Here is a 13,040-nt window from a genome sequence, read left to right on the forward strand (position 1 = left end):
GGCGTAAATACAGTAAGTGTTTAAAGGAAATTGCGCAAAGGGCCATTTTTTCGAATCATATAATATATGCATGGTATGTAAGTAGCGGCGTACGGTTTACCCAATTCCCTCGTAGGTAACAATGTGACTGAGTACATATACGTAAATAGTTAAGGGATGAGATAATAGTTTGATGGCCGGGTGTTGCGAAACAGTGAAAACAACAATTCGACCAATGGAGATACCCTTGGGCGCGAGAAAATAAGTACGGAGGGAGGTGGTGGTGGCTCGAACAAAAAATAAAACCCGCGCCCAACCTTCACTAATAAGCAAAGCGAATTTCAGCGAAGGGAGCGATAAAAAAAAAAGTTTACGATCCGCAATAGTGCGGCGAAGACATTAAACGGACCCTCGGGAAGATAATGGCCATCTCTTCTCTCTTCCTGTATATTCATGCGTGCCACAGCACCCCCGTATATAGGGGAAGGCCTATACGTCATATACGCACAGGGACTTGTAATTACACCCGTATGAAGAAAAAAAAACATAAACCTACAGGCTCTCAAAATTCTTTTGGATACATTTTCTCGCTTTCTCTAGTAGCAAATAAAGTATAAAATCAACTTTAATGTAAGTTTTTTTTAGTAGCAGAGATAAAAAAAAAAAACAGGACGCAGCGACAAAGTACTTCATATGGGATAAAAAGGCAGTGCCGGATGCTTGTTGTATTATATTTACCATCAAAGTGTGCAATGACGCGATTCCACGTTTTATACGTACGATATGAATGGTCGAGTAAGGACGCCGAACAAGTGATTCGAGCACACGGGCGATATGTATTGTTCATAGAGTTTTATTTTGCTGGATCAATGAAGGAAGTGTATATCGGCTTTGTACCGCAATCGTGGCTCTTTTAAGGTAATGCAGGAAGTACCTGTCTCTCGGTATACAATCCAAGAAATTTACAGTATACGGAAAGTAAGATTTTCACTTGGTTTTTAATCGATAGTAATACAAGAATCAATTAATCGTCACTCGTGCGTACAACGTGGAGGATTGAATTTATCGAGGTTTTCGAGAAACGCGATCGGTATATACGTAGAGAAAATAAGGAGAAAAGTTCCACCAATCGTCTAATTAGGTAATGCGAGAAGTTCGGAGAGTCCGTTAGTACCGGCATAAAAATACCAAAGCGAGTAGGTATACACATACACACTATACGTGCCGAGTTCCGCAAAGTGCATTACCTCGGCAGTTTAGTCCGATTGATAAAAGTCTCCCACGCGAATAGAGGAGAGTGTGTGTGGGTACTTTGGCGCGATCCTCAATAAATCCGGTCGGCTCGAAGAGAGCGCGTCGTAACTTTCGCACGAGCAATCGCAAGAAAGGGGAGGCGCGCCGATGGAATTATCGCTTACTTTGGCGACTCTCTCGAGGATAAGCGCTGCATCCAGAGCGCGCCTCTCCTTTACCTATGCTCTTGACGTCACTGCGCATGTTTTTTTTTTCTTTTTCTGTTTATTATTTTCATTTAAAAATGTAAATAAGCGCTGTCTTTCTGCGCATAGTGTTTTTACAACTGAGCGTTCGTGTCTTGAAACATATTAGGTATGTGTGGTTACTCGATTCTTCGTAAATAGGATTTACAATCAAGTGTAATCGTAACTTGACTTTGCATCTCACGCCGCGTAATTGAAAAAAAAAAAACAAAAAAAAAAAAAAAAACAATAATTTATCAAACTTACGCGAACAATCACCGATTCTCGTAACGTGCCGATGTTTATGCGCGCGTAAAATCTTGATAAAAAGACACATCTCGGAATGAGAACGGAGTATTAAATACGCAAGTAAACGCGGCACACCGTGGTCGATCGCTTACTGGCATAATTTTTTCCACTACATTTTGGATTGCGCAACGAAGTATCGGCAGACACATCTCGATCGATCAAAGCAATCCTCATCGGAGGGGAAAAAAGGTGCTCGCAGTCCACACTTTGCTGCACAAAATACCAACAGAGGAGCTTTTACACGGCCGCTGTAACGCGTACGTGCTTTTACGAGCGGAAATCGGCTTATCGCTTTCCAAACATCTCGATCGCCCCCTCCCCCCTCCTGTGCTTGTAGTTCTTTTATGCTTGCACTCGACTCAATTTAGATAAAAGGAAACGAGTCCTCTTGATATTCTTGGCACATAGGGACAAACAATAATGCATCGCCAGCGATTTAAGGCAAAAATGTAGCTTCCTAAACTACCGATCCCCTCATTGTGCCGTCGCCGCCCGATTTTCCTCCTCTTTATGTTCAAGCTTTACAAGTAGACGGCGTCTGACAAGTTGCATTGTATGCAAAGCACGCGACTATTTCACTTATTATTTCGCGAAGAGAAATCACGTGCTCCGCTTTTTTGGGTGAGATCTTCCTTCGTTGAGAGACGCGCTTGCTATATTTATGCATATTTCTCTTTGCAACAGAAGCCGATGATATAAATTACAAAGTTGAAGATATTTCTAATTATTGCACAGGAGCAAAAGTAGCAACAATGTCGCGCGAGGATTTTTAGTTTGTTTTCAACGCTTCTCTGCGCAAGTTATGTATACGATAAACAAAGGAAACAGACGCGAGAGGGAAGAGCGAAGAGAAAGAAATCAAAACTCGTGCACGGCTCGAGCGACGCACAAAGGATTCGGAATCTAATTGGCGCGCGATGCGATCGCTATCGCGGAAAAAAAAAGAAATTATATCCAGTTCTCTTTGTGTTGCTTGTATATATACACTTGCCTATCTATACGTGGCTTTCGGCTTTTATTGCTTATCGCGTTTCTTGCGCCGAGCGTCTTTCTCGTGGCTTTGTGCTGGCGACTTTTGTACATCAACGGGTGTGTGTGCGAGCTTTGGATAATTAGCGTGAAATTTTCTTTCTTCCGCTGCAAATCATTTTTCTTTACTGCGCGCTAAAACGGACCAAGGTCATTTCGGAAACGCAAATGAGTGGACGATGGAAATGAAAATGGTAGCTGATACTGTGTACAAAGTATACGTTTAGATGTACGTTTATTGCATTGATTTCTCTTATATGGAATTAAACAAAATTTTTTGCATCTATTGTTACGTACGGATCTGAACATATATAATAGGAATACACGAGGTTGATTTCCTCTGGAATACGTTTTTGTACAAAACTTTAGCACGGAAAACAGATTTCTCAAAGAAAATTGCTACTCAGGCCAGTAACTGCTGAAAATTCCGTGTCTTTCAAAGTTTTTGTCAGAGTTAATGGGTTCTTGATCAATACTTGTACATTCAATGCATAGAAAAAAAAAAGGATAAAAGTTTAAACAATTTATAATATTATGAGACATTTCAAAGAACTTAATTTGAAACTTTCGGAGGATACAAATTAACGTGGCAAGCAAATAATATATTGGATGTTTAAAGCCATCGCGGAGCGCAAAATAAATTACGCGCTACGAAAGTTGGCGATTTTCAAAATTACGCAAGTTTTAACGAAACATTTGATAAAGCATACTTAATAATAAAATAATATCAAAATTATTACAGTTTACAATACTTTTTTACAATTACGTAAAATGAAATAGTTTAAATGAATTATTTACAGTATCTGGGAGAATTTCAATACATACATAGGGACTGATTTTGAAGGCGATCACAATGTTTCTGAATCATTGGCGTTTAAACATATTGTCCAGAATAAATATACAAAATCTACTCGACCACTAGATCAAAATGATCTATTTCCTCAAACGTTTCATTAATGCTTTTGACCCATTGATTCATTCGCTTTCGATCCTCTTTACTTAAATTATCCTTCTTCTTCTTTTTTTGTTTCAATAATTTTTTGCGTTCTTCGTCGTCGCTATCGTCGCTCTCTTTGTTTTCACCTATGTGAACCTCTTGTTTGCGTTTCTGGTATGACCGCCTTGGAGGCTGAAATAATTATTCAACATTTTGTTATGTACGTTTTTTTTTTACTATACTGAGAAAATTAGTTAAATTGTCATGTTACCTTTGAAAAATGAACTGGTTCCAAATCCACAAACAAAGGAACTTCTTCAGGTATTTTAGATTTTAAATCTTCATTCTCTGAGATGATGTCGAAAGTATCTGAAAACGATACGGCATTCAAGAGTTCTTTCTGTTTCGGCTCTAGGTCGTTGTCGTTTGCCGCGTGGTTTTTTGTCTTTTCGGTCTCTTTAACTGCATCACTACTAGTACTACAACTACTATCATCTGAATTTTCAGTAGTCATTTCTTCCTGCTTTCTATTCTTTTTCAAAGCAGCTTTCAGCAAAGGTTTTTTATTGGATTTTTTCTTTGAAGCCTTTACTGACATAGCTGACTTCACTCTAGCATTGGTGAACACTTTCCCTTTTATATTTGATTTAACATCTTTTTCTGTGACAATTTTCGAGTGAGGTGCTGATTCAACAAAGAGTATTTCGTCCGTCGTATCATCATCATCGAAACCAAAGGCATTTTTTGCGTTGAATTCAACATTTTGCTCCTTCAATTTTTTCGGCTTTCTTGGCGAGGCGGGTATATCGTCAAAGATACCGTGAGGGGTAGATATGCATGTGCTTTCTGGCATTTCAATTCGATTAAGAAATGCATTAAGATTCGTTTGTTTTAGTTTTACAGGGTAACGTTTTTCAATCGTTGGTTTTTCGAAAGTTTTTGTTTGTTGAAACCTCACGGGAATCCCGTCATTTTCATTATTTTGCTTACTTGGACTCTCTTGTATATTTTCCTTACCAACAGCAGCAGAAAGCTCATTACATGTCGGTTGTTCTGCAAATGCACTTTGTGGAGAAGTGATCTTTGCTGGTGACGGTTGATTATCTTTAATTGTTGTCTGCATAGAGAATCCCTGAATTGTTGATGTTTTTTTGCTGTTATCAATCACAGTTTTTGCATCATATATACTCTCATGAGATTGACTCTGTAGAGGATTGGTATTTGTGATTACAGTTCCAAATTTCCTAGGAGACACTGAGGTCTTTGTTTCTGGAGCATTAGTTTTATTTACTTTAACTGACCCATCAGGATTTTCTGATGAAATGTGGATTGTATCCATTGAGCAAATCGATTTTTCCTTCAACGGCATTGGGATTGGTAATTTTTTTCCTCGATTAAACGGTGGCCTTATAATTTGCGGTGTGCTTTGCACAACTCTATTAACACGAGAAAAAGCTATTGGTCTCCAAGGACTACCATCATCAAAATCATCGTTGTTATTACATTTGACAATGGGCGACATGGATTGCCTAATCAGCGAATGATTCATCATATTGTTGAAAGAAGATTTGGGTTGTGAAGTTATAGCATTAGTAGGACCAAAAAGTTTTAGTTCAGAATTTATCGTTTTGGGTATATTTGGAGTTGTCATTAAATTGATTCTCTTACTTCCATCTAACTTTTCACAAGATATGATTTTAATTGCTGGAATCTCTCCAACTCCTTCTATGTTAGGTATATCTTTTGGAACTGCTCGGTTGGAGATAACAGTGTTAATATTACCTTTAGGCTGAAGATCATTACCTTTCATTATTCCATTTTCTTTAAATTGTACAGTTCGAGGAACTTGATGAGTAAGTTTTTTCGACTTCTTCTCAGCTGCAACAAGTTTTGTACTGGCAACCTTTTTAGGGCGTTTCACAGCTGGTCTTTTTACTACCTTTTTTTTCTTTTTACCTTTTTCTACTTTTTCTTGAGAATTATCAGGAAATTCGTAAATTTCTTCTTTATCCCTGATATTTTCTTGAGATAACTTTAATTCTTGTTTATAAATTGGCAAATGATTTTTATGACTACCTTCAGCTTCCTTATCAACCACTTTTTCATTTTCTGTTTCTTTTATGGTAGCCAAATTAGAACTTTGCATTATCTGAGATAGTTCACAGTAATTTTTAGTCGCCTGACAGCGAAGATTTTTCTTCGAAGGCTCTGTGGGTTGCTTATCTACCTTCATTATTACATCAAGATCACTATCATCATCATCAACCATCTTGGCTTTCTTACAGGCAGCTTGTCTGCGTGGTCTTTTAGAAGTAGTAGCGGACTTCCCTTCCTTCACTTCAATTTGCTTGTACCTAAAGAATTTTTTATTTTTCTGAATTTTTCCTGCTTCCTCTTCATTAGGCAAGTTTTCTTGTGATTCATGAGAATCACTGCCCTCAGGTTGTATTTTAGGGTAATTTTTTTGGTTATCCTCGAGCTCAGAATCAGTATCCCTAGTATTTGTTTCAATTTCACCTGCTTCTTCATTATCATCATCATTTAATAAACCTTCTACTTCTTCCATTGACATATTTTTCTTTCTTAGCATGCTGTTTTTCTTTGAATTTTTTAGATTATCCGTTATTTGTTTTGCCGTTTCTAATCGATCTAGTTTAACAACAGGTATTTGAGTGACTTTACTTGACATTTTGCCATCGCTCAATTTTGCTCTGCGAATATTCATTTCTTGATTTTCATTGAGTATATCTTCAATTTCTTTATTACTACACTTTTTGTTTTTGGGCACTGGTACATTAACACACGGACTGTCCAATTTACTGAGAACATCTGGTTCTGTTTTCTGATCCGCTTTCCTTACAACTCTCTTGGTAGCGGTTTTGCTGCTCATTTTTGATTTTACTTGATTTTTTTTCTTTGTATGAACTTCATTGCTCCGAGTGATTCGCGACATGATCGTCAACTGTTTCCTTCCTAAAATAAAAAAAAAAGTATGTAATAGGTAATATGTATAATATATATAATAAAAGTATGAATAGGGTTTGGTTTTGAAGACAAATGATGTGAGATCGAGACGTGACGTGTTTGAGTTATCAAACAGTACTTTTCTCTTATTCAAGTGTCAGACCTAATTCTCTCTCTAATTCATAGTGCTTATCAAAGTTATTGTAACTAAGTGGTCATAAACAAGTTATAAGTACTTACACACACAAAATATATCCTTCGAGCTTCAAAGGAATATTCTAACACTTTCCCATGACAAAGTATACGAAAGCCTATAACCTTGAAATCAAGCGTCACCACTACCTTGAACAAAAAAAAGGCCAGAATTTGTCACTAAGCATCAAAATCATTAAAGTTGCAAGCAAACAAGTCAATGCTAAACTTTTTAATAATATAATACTTTGCGAAACGTGTTTATTACTCGGTTACTACAACAATAGATCATTTATTACGCAGCCCGCTAAAATTACGTTTGCTCGCGTAACTCGCGTTACAATTCGGTTTGTTTTTTTGAATTGAATTTTGATAGTTTTGGTACCCAGCGTGTAGCGCAGGTGGCGCTTCAAGCGTAGTGCTTGAAGGCGCGAACATTCAAACACAAATGGTACCTTAATAATATAATCAGAAGAAAAGTTTTTAATTCCATAGCTTAATTCAGTACGCAAAAAAAAAAAAAAAATCAGTTGTGATGAAATAAAATAAGGTTTAGGAGAATTAGTTTACTTTTGCTGGAATACATGGCAAACATATGTATTTTAATATTCGAAATAAAAAATTTCCACGATTATTGGACAAACCAATATCACTCTATTTTGTTAAAAAAAAGCACATTTTGGTGCTAAGTTATAAATGTAATAAATGTTGAAACACGATGAATAAATACATTTTTTTTACTCGTAATTTTTGTTAATTTAATTATACATACATATTAACGAAAAATTACATTGATTACTTAGAACAAATTATACTCCGAACATTTTTCACAGTTGTTTGTAAAACTCATATTATTTGTGAAAAAATATGTCTAAGAATGGAATGCTTCTTTTTCTCTTTAGCTATTATTATTTAATTAATTTAATCTTGATATTTTTATACTCATACAATACACTTATACTTTATATTATAGATAGTCCGGATTCCGGATGTCACTGTCGTACTGATGTCACTGGATGACTTGTTAATGTCATAGAGGTATCTATGGTTAATGTAGTTGATCGCGATCACCAGCAGTGAAAGTAACAAACAGCAAGAAAAATGGCGGAAGCTAAGTTGCGACGTGTTGCTGCTCAAAACGAGGATTTATCAAATGTTGAATTCGAAACAAGTGAAGATGTCGAGGTCATTCCGACCTTCGACAATATGGGTCTTCGGGACGAGCTTCTCCGAGGAATCTACGCATACGGTAAGCTCTCTTTCGTTCATCAGTGCAATCTATAACCTCAAAATCCCAACGTTTACCTTTTGGTTTGTTGACGTTTTGTTTACCTACATACATCTCAAGTACAGTAAAATCAATAAAAAATAGTTTTAAAAAATACTAATTTATGCTAATTAAATGATGTATCGATGTTTGTTTACAGGTTTTGAGAAGCCTTCCGCTATCCAACAGCGATCAATCAAGCCAATTATGAGAGGCAGAGATGTCATTGCCCAGGCTCAATCCGGTACTGGTAAAACTGCCACATTCTCTATTGCGATTTTGCAATCTTTAGACACGCAACTGCGCGAGACCCAAGTCCTCGTTCTCTCGCCAACTAGAGAACTTGCTACACAAATTCAGAAAGTTATCCTAGCCCTGGGTGATTTTATGAATGTTCAATGCCATGCCTGCATTGGTGGCACGAACTTGGGTGAGGACATCAGAAAACTGGATTATGGACAGCATGTGGTTTCTGGTACACCTGGGAGAGTTTTTGGTAAGTAATCAAATTAGTTGACATACACTTTCAGAACATAAGTTGAATCTACACTTGAAAAGACTAGATCATTTTTTCTGATTGTAACTGTAAACCTCTGTTCTATTTTTTAGATATGATTAAAAGGAGAGTTTTACGAACAAGGGCCATAAAGATGCTTGTTCTTGATGAGTCTGACGAAATGTTAAACAAAGGTTTCAAAGAACAAATTTATGACGTTTACCGTTATCTTCCTCCTGCAACTCAAGTAGTTCTGGTATCAGCCACATTGCCTCACGAAATTTTGGAAATGACCAGCAAATTCATGACAGATCCCATTAGAATCCTCGTAAAACGGTAAGTTTTCTTTTACATATAAAATGTATTTTTTTTAATCAGCAAAATTTTTTGATTTTTTTTATCATACGTTTTTAGTGACGAGTTGACCCTCGAAGGTATCAAGCAATTTTTCGTCGCAGTCGAGCGCGAAGAATGGAAATTTGACACGCTTTGTGATCTCTACGACACACTTACAATCACACAGGCTGTTATTTTCTGTAACACAAAACGTAAGGTCGATTGGTTGACCGAGAAGATGAGAGAATCCAATTTCACAGTCTGCTCCATGCACGGAGACATGCCACAGAAAGAAAGAGACAACATAATGAAAGAATTCAGATCTGGTCAAAGGTAGAAACATTGTTAACACTATAACTTTGTAATGACTTGGATTCTTTAAGTTGTATTATGAATAATATATGTATTACTTTTAGTCGAGTTTTAATCACCACAGACGTCTGGGCACGAGGTATCGATGTTCAACAAGTATCCCTCGTCATAAACTACGATTTACCAAACAATCGTGAGTTGTACATTCACAGAATCGGCCGATCGGGTCGTTTCGGACGTAAAGGTGTCTCCATCAATTTCGTAAAGAACGATGACATCAGGATTCTTCGAGACATAGAACAGTACTATTCCACACAGATAGACGAAATGCCCATGAACGTAGCTGACTTGATATAAATAGCCTACTTTTTTTTATCATCGCCTCACAGATTAACGTTTAAGATAGTAATCTTAAGTCTAGAGAATTATGGTGTTTGCGTTTTGTTGTATGCACATATCGCGTAAGATATGAAATTTATCTTGACCCAAGTTATCAACTGTGTATTAAAAAATGCATTTTTAGTTTGTCAACAGAAATATCAACTATTTTTTAACCCACTGGACACGTAAGGTGTCTCGGAATATTACAGAGTAACGGTACCCTGTTACACGAAAAGTAAAATTTATACTGTCAATAAAAACTGAAGAAAAAAAAATCCACAATCACGCCGTTTTTCATTTTAAAAATCAAGCGCTCCATCCTCCCGCGTCTCAAGAGCAGCCCGAACAACAACGTCGAGTTTCTGACCTCGTATACGAGAAAGCACGGCTCGAGACGCGAAAAATCAATAAACACCCCTATAGCGTACTCAGCAACACGACGTGTGTGGTGTGCAGTGGTCGTCGCTTCGGTAGGTAAAGATGTGTCGTCGGATCTCGGCCAAATAACGTGAAGTAGAAATGCTGCTCCTCGTTAATCATTGTTAAAGCCACGGGTTACCCCCGAATTAGAAAAAAAAAAAAAAAAAAAAAAAGTAAAGTTGTAACAAATCGCCTGGGGTTCGGTGAAAACGGGGCTGTGAAGAAGTTTGGTCGTGGTGCGGTTCGAGGAATGGAGAAGAGTTCAGTGTGAACGAGAGAGAGAAGAGTAGGACATGGAAGGTCGCTCGAGGCGTAAGCTTATGTCTCGGGGAAGGGAGGATAAGTGACAGCACAATGTAAATACCAAATGGAAGAAAGAAGAATTGACAAATAAAAAATAAACCACAAAGTTGGGAATATAACTGAAGAAGAGAGAGTGATTTTTTTATTCGGGAGAGTCATGGCTGCGAGCAATGGATTTGGTGGCTCGTCGTTGTTAATTGTAAGAAAAATTACTATTTTAAGGGTAGGCGTGTAAGTAGGGTAGCTGAGAGTGAGAGTTCGAGGGAGCACATGTATAATATGGAGCAGCAGGACGACTGCGGCAACAAAATAAGGAACCAGATATTTTGTCGCTATCAACATGATTACAAACAACAACACGAGGGAGCCTGTCAAACGCGTAAGGATTTTTTTTGCCCTCTTTCACGTGATTATCTTATTTTTTTATTTTATTTTTTTATTTGGTCATCAATCAATTGTCTTGGGTAAAATTACACGAAAGGTGATTCAATCCAAACACATCAATTTATTTATGCACGTATGCAAACTTGTTATCGACAATTTTTATTCGTTATAAAATGGTCACGTAAATTGTATTTACGACAGTAGTTCCAATAAGTGCACGATGTTTCGCATCAATTTTTAATATTACAAACTATAACTAAAAACCAATCATTTGAGAGATCAGTGGTATGATGATGAAAAACAATTTTTGCGCATTAAAGAAAAACCAGGCAGTCAACAGCAGCAGCAGCAACAACAACAGCATCAGCAACCACAACAGCAGCAGCAGCAGCAGCAACAATCGGAGCGCGCGACAACGATATGCATAGCGATCTACCTGATGTCCGAGGTTTGCTTGATGATGGACGTGGACAAGAGCACGACGGCCCAGCAGATAGTCAGCATGATCCAGTCGGACGGCGAGCTCGGGCTGACCAGGACGCCCCCGTGCACGAGCAACCAACCGGTCTTTGCCCTCTGGCTATGCTCGTCCCAGCTCGAGCTTCAGCTGAGGCCGAGCCACAGACCCCTGGATTTAGCAACAAAGTGGCCTCGATTAGTCAATAAGTATTCCACCCAACAGAGCTCCAGCAGCAACGGTGTCAACAGCACAATCAGGGACACCAGTGACGAGGAGCCGTTGCTGTACTTCCGGAGAAACGTCTTTCTCTCGCGGAGGGACGAGGAGCAGATCAAGGAGCCCAAGATCCTCGAGCTTCTCTACGCGGAGGCCAAGCGCAACGTTCTCGATGGTACGTACATGTTTTATATTATTATTTATTTTTTGTATTAATTTTTTTTTTGTTTTTTTAACTATTTACCTGCAGGACGATATCCGTGCGAGAGCCAGGCGCGGTACACGAGTTTGGGCGCGTTACAGGCGCGGATAGAGCTTGGCCCGTACAACGTACAGACGCACACGTTGGCCTTTTTCCGTAAGCACCGCAGGCACTTTTTGCCCCACCATTACAACACGCCCTCGTTGCTGTTGGGCCTGGGCCTCGGGGGCAAGGGCTCGCCCGAGGCGCGCTTGCTCGAGCAGTACAAGCGGATACCGAACCACACGACCGGGCCCAACGCCAATCCCCGCAAACTCGTCAGGAAGTACTTGGAGTTTTGCTGGGGATTGCCCTGCTACGGGGCGGCCTTTTTCCACGGGCAGATCGAGAGGCCCGTCCGGGGCTTGGCCTCATGGATCATGAACAGGGACGTGCCTGTTCTCGTGGCCATCAATACCATCGGAGTGTACATAGTCGACGACACCCAGTGTGTTAGTAGTGCCCGTCATAGTACCTATACCTACCGGTGCTCCGTTACTGACAATTGTATACTTACGAGTTTTTTTTTGGTGTGTGTTTTTCAGAGTCTCTTGTTGGGATTGAGGTACTCGGAATTAAATTGGGGTATGCTTAAGCCGTCCGACGAGACGAATCCGGATTGCTTGCCTTGCTTGATCCTCCAGTTTCCGGTGCGGGAGAACGGCGCGCGAGTCATTAAAATACTACAAGTATTCTCGAGACAAGTGAGGACCATTTTTCTTACATTGATTTGGAAAATCCAAATTTCTTTTTCTTTTTTTTTTTTTTTTTTTTTTTTCATTGTTGAATACGATGCGTTTCGTTGTAGGCAATAATGATGGATACGCTGATAACGGGCTTCGTGGAGGAGAGCAAACAGAACGAAGCGGCGGACGAAAACGTGAACGCCAACAACAGATTACAGGACAATTCGATGCTGTCGAATTTTGGAAGTTTTACGAATAAACTTAGCAAATTCACCCTTGCCACGTTCGACGAGGAAGGTAATTGACGGAAAAACAATAAATGTGTATAATATAGATATTTATATGCATGATGAGTGATTGTTGAAAGATTTTTAAAACATTGTGGAAAACAAGAAAAAAATCGTAATACCTTGATTGTTTAATTTAGGCCACTGCATCGGTCAAATGGGTTCGTGGTCCATTCAATAGCTGTTCGCTCCTGCAAGTACCTCAACTCTCACGTCATATAACGTAATTGTGAAAAAACAAATTATTAGAGCCAAAAAAGAACCTACATTTTGTATAAAAACTCACATTCTGTACAAAATCTATCGAGCGCCGTTCATTGTTCAATGAAATAAATTATTAGGCGATCCTTTTACACGTACCGA

At 38.7% G+C, this 13,040-nt stretch overlaps 3 protein-coding genes across 6 annotated transcripts; 2 read left to right on the forward strand and 1 right to left on the reverse strand.

The window, feature by feature from the left end:
* Positions 1–3,013: 3,013 nt before the first annotated feature.
* LOC106637533 (uncharacterized) lies at positions 3,014–7,221 on the reverse strand. Of its 2 annotated transcripts, none has more exons than XM_089591461.1 (4): positions 7,136–7,221; positions 6,937–7,038; positions 4,004–6,705; positions 3,014–3,924 (listed from the first exon to the last, which is right to left on the reverse strand). In XM_089591461.1, exons 3-4 carry the CDS (start codon positions 6,683–6,685, stop codon positions 3,703–3,705), a joined length of 2,904 nt encoding a protein of 967 aa, XP_089447587.1. In that variant the 5' UTR covers positions 6,686–6,705; positions 6,937–7,038; positions 7,136–7,221; the 3' UTR covers positions 3,014–3,702. The 2 variants fall into 2 exon arrangements, with proteins under 2 accessions (XP_089447587.1, XP_089447586.1); XM_089591460.1 differs by having other exon boundaries at positions 7,118–7,221.
* A 691-nt stretch (positions 7,222–7,912) lies between these two features.
* LOC106637520 (eukaryotic initiation factor 4A-III) lies at positions 7,913–9,954 on the forward strand. The gene is made up of 5 exons (XM_014350321.2): positions 7,913–8,137; positions 8,316–8,651; positions 8,765–8,987; positions 9,066–9,320; positions 9,404–9,954. The coding sequence occupies exons 1-5, from the start codon at positions 7,990–7,992 to the stop codon at positions 9,654–9,656; spliced, it is 1,215 nt and encodes a 404-aa protein (XP_014205807.1). The 5' UTR covers positions 7,913–7,989; the 3' UTR covers positions 9,657–9,954.
* A 210-nt stretch (positions 9,955–10,164) lies between these two features.
* Positions 10,165–13,030, forward strand: Bili (FERM domain-containing protein 8 Bili). Of its 3 annotated transcripts, none has more exons than XM_014350364.3 (6): positions 10,165–10,782; positions 11,108–11,638; positions 11,714–12,156; positions 12,250–12,408; positions 12,513–12,687; positions 12,818–13,030. In XM_014350364.3, exons 1-6 carry the CDS (start codon positions 10,674–10,676, stop codon positions 12,856–12,858), a joined length of 1,458 nt encoding a protein of 485 aa, XP_014205850.2. In that variant the 5' UTR covers positions 10,165–10,673; the 3' UTR covers positions 12,859–13,030. The 3 variants fall into 3 exon arrangements, with proteins under 3 accessions (XP_014205850.2, XP_089447391.1, XP_089447392.1); XM_089591265.1 differs by having other exon boundaries at positions 10,165–10,775; positions 11,158–11,638; XM_089591266.1 differs by having other exon boundaries at positions 10,165–10,743; positions 11,126–11,638.
* Positions 13,031–13,040: the final 10 nt, after the last annotated feature.

The sequence above is a fragment of the Copidosoma floridanum genome, unplaced genomic scaffold (assembly GCF_036245765.1).
Source record: "Copidosoma floridanum isolate Cflo_tuat_1 unplaced genomic scaffold, Cflo_Japanese_pri ptg000013l, whole genome shotgun sequence".
NCBI lineage: Eukaryota > Metazoa > Arthropoda > Insecta > Hymenoptera > Encyrtidae > Copidosoma > Copidosoma floridanum.